Raw genomic sequence first — 1344 nt, 5'->3', positions numbered from 1 at the left:
TTCCTGCTGTACTTTGCTAATGTGTATTTCCTCAATGGACATCAGTTCATTGGAGTGTCGTCCAAGATGCTCAATTAGGATAGCGATTTTAGCACTTGAACGTAATGTAAATGGCTCGGCAATTAGACACCACGTCATCTTCCTTGTTTTGCTTATCTTCAATGCAAAAAAAATGCATGTCTAATTGGAAGCAATTCAGTCCTCCTCCATCACCATCTGATTCTTCTAAAGTACAGCTAGTGCTCACTGGGAAGTGCAGATTCTGTGGATACTTTCCTTTCTTTATAATATGTATTACATTCCTGCCAGTCTGTGATGGTACCTAAATTACCTAAATTAAACGGTGACCCCTAAGTAGAAAAATAACCTCTTAATAGGCTGTTAGTTTCTTCGAAATGCTGTTTTGTCTGGGTTTCAGCAGCTGGAGGATTACGACGCTAGCAGTGTTTTTGTTGTTGTTGTTGTTATGTTTTGGTTTTTTTTTTTTTTTCCAGAAAATGGTGGTGGCAGTACGTGTGTATGTGCTGATACCTCCACAAAACTAATTATTTCAAACAAAAGGAGTGTGAAGTTTCTTGCCTTGAAGGCATTATGGAGTCTCAGAAGCCACACTGACAATTTTCTTTTTTTGTTTTGTTTGTTGTTTTGTTTTCCCTGCATTTATTTTTAAAATCTCACATGTCATTTCAAGATGACAGACGAGCAGACGACTTAAAACGAGATCTTTTATGACTCTTGTTTGTGATACTAGTAGAACCTGCCAAAATTATTACAAATTTTTGTAAAGTTCATATAAACCCAGACTACGACTCATATTTCAATTGTTGTTCGTAGATTTCATATGTATGTTTCCCTTATATGAAGTGACGCACTGACAAATTATTGTTTAAACGTGAGTCCTGCAATATCAAATGTATGTTGGAGAAGAGAATGGCTAACACTTTATACAGTCTACAGCACTGTGAGCTCAGATCAGCGTACTAGAATAAAAAGGACCATTCATACATTTTTTAAGGACACATTACCCTCCTTGTTCTTCCTAGTACGCTAGGAAACACCAGGGCTACTACTTAATCTTGCTGTGTGTGTGCGTGCATGGGTTTCCTTTCTCCACCAAGGGTGCTGTCAGCTCAGTATTATTATTGGCATACGTCTCGGATCTCTGGCCCCGCGCCCTTGTAAGCCTGCAGGTCTGCGAGGATGCTCTCGGAATCCTGGAGGACGGCGCTGATCTGGTTCCATATTTCCCTCTCTCCTTCTGTGGGCTGGGCATCTAAGCAGATGGGAAACCAAAAGACACAGAGGGCTTGTGTTTATAAACAGCCTGAGAAGAGGCTCGGCATT

General features: G+C 40.2%; 1 protein-coding gene across 1 annotated transcript in view; it reads right to left on the bottom strand.

Annotated features, from left to right (window-relative positions):
- Positions 1-1344, bottom strand: part of CYRIA (CYFIP related Rac1 interactor A) — a 58676-nt gene that overhangs the window by 11932 nt on the left and 45400 nt on the right. Inside the window, exon 3 of the mRNA XM_007471207.1 lies at positions 1152-1273. Coding sequence (XP_007471269.1) covers positions 1152-1273 — 122 coding nt within the window. The remainder of the gene's footprint in view (positions 1-1151; positions 1274-1344) is intronic.

This window comes from Lipotes vexillifer, unplaced genomic scaffold (genome assembly GCF_000442215.2).
Source record: "Lipotes vexillifer unplaced genomic scaffold, Lipotes_vexillifer_v1.1 scaffold604, whole genome shotgun sequence".
NCBI lineage: Eukaryota > Metazoa > Chordata > Mammalia > Artiodactyla > Lipotidae > Lipotes > Lipotes vexillifer.
Note: the sequence above shows the minus strand (reverse complement) of the source record. Positions and strands in the feature narration are given on the sequence as shown.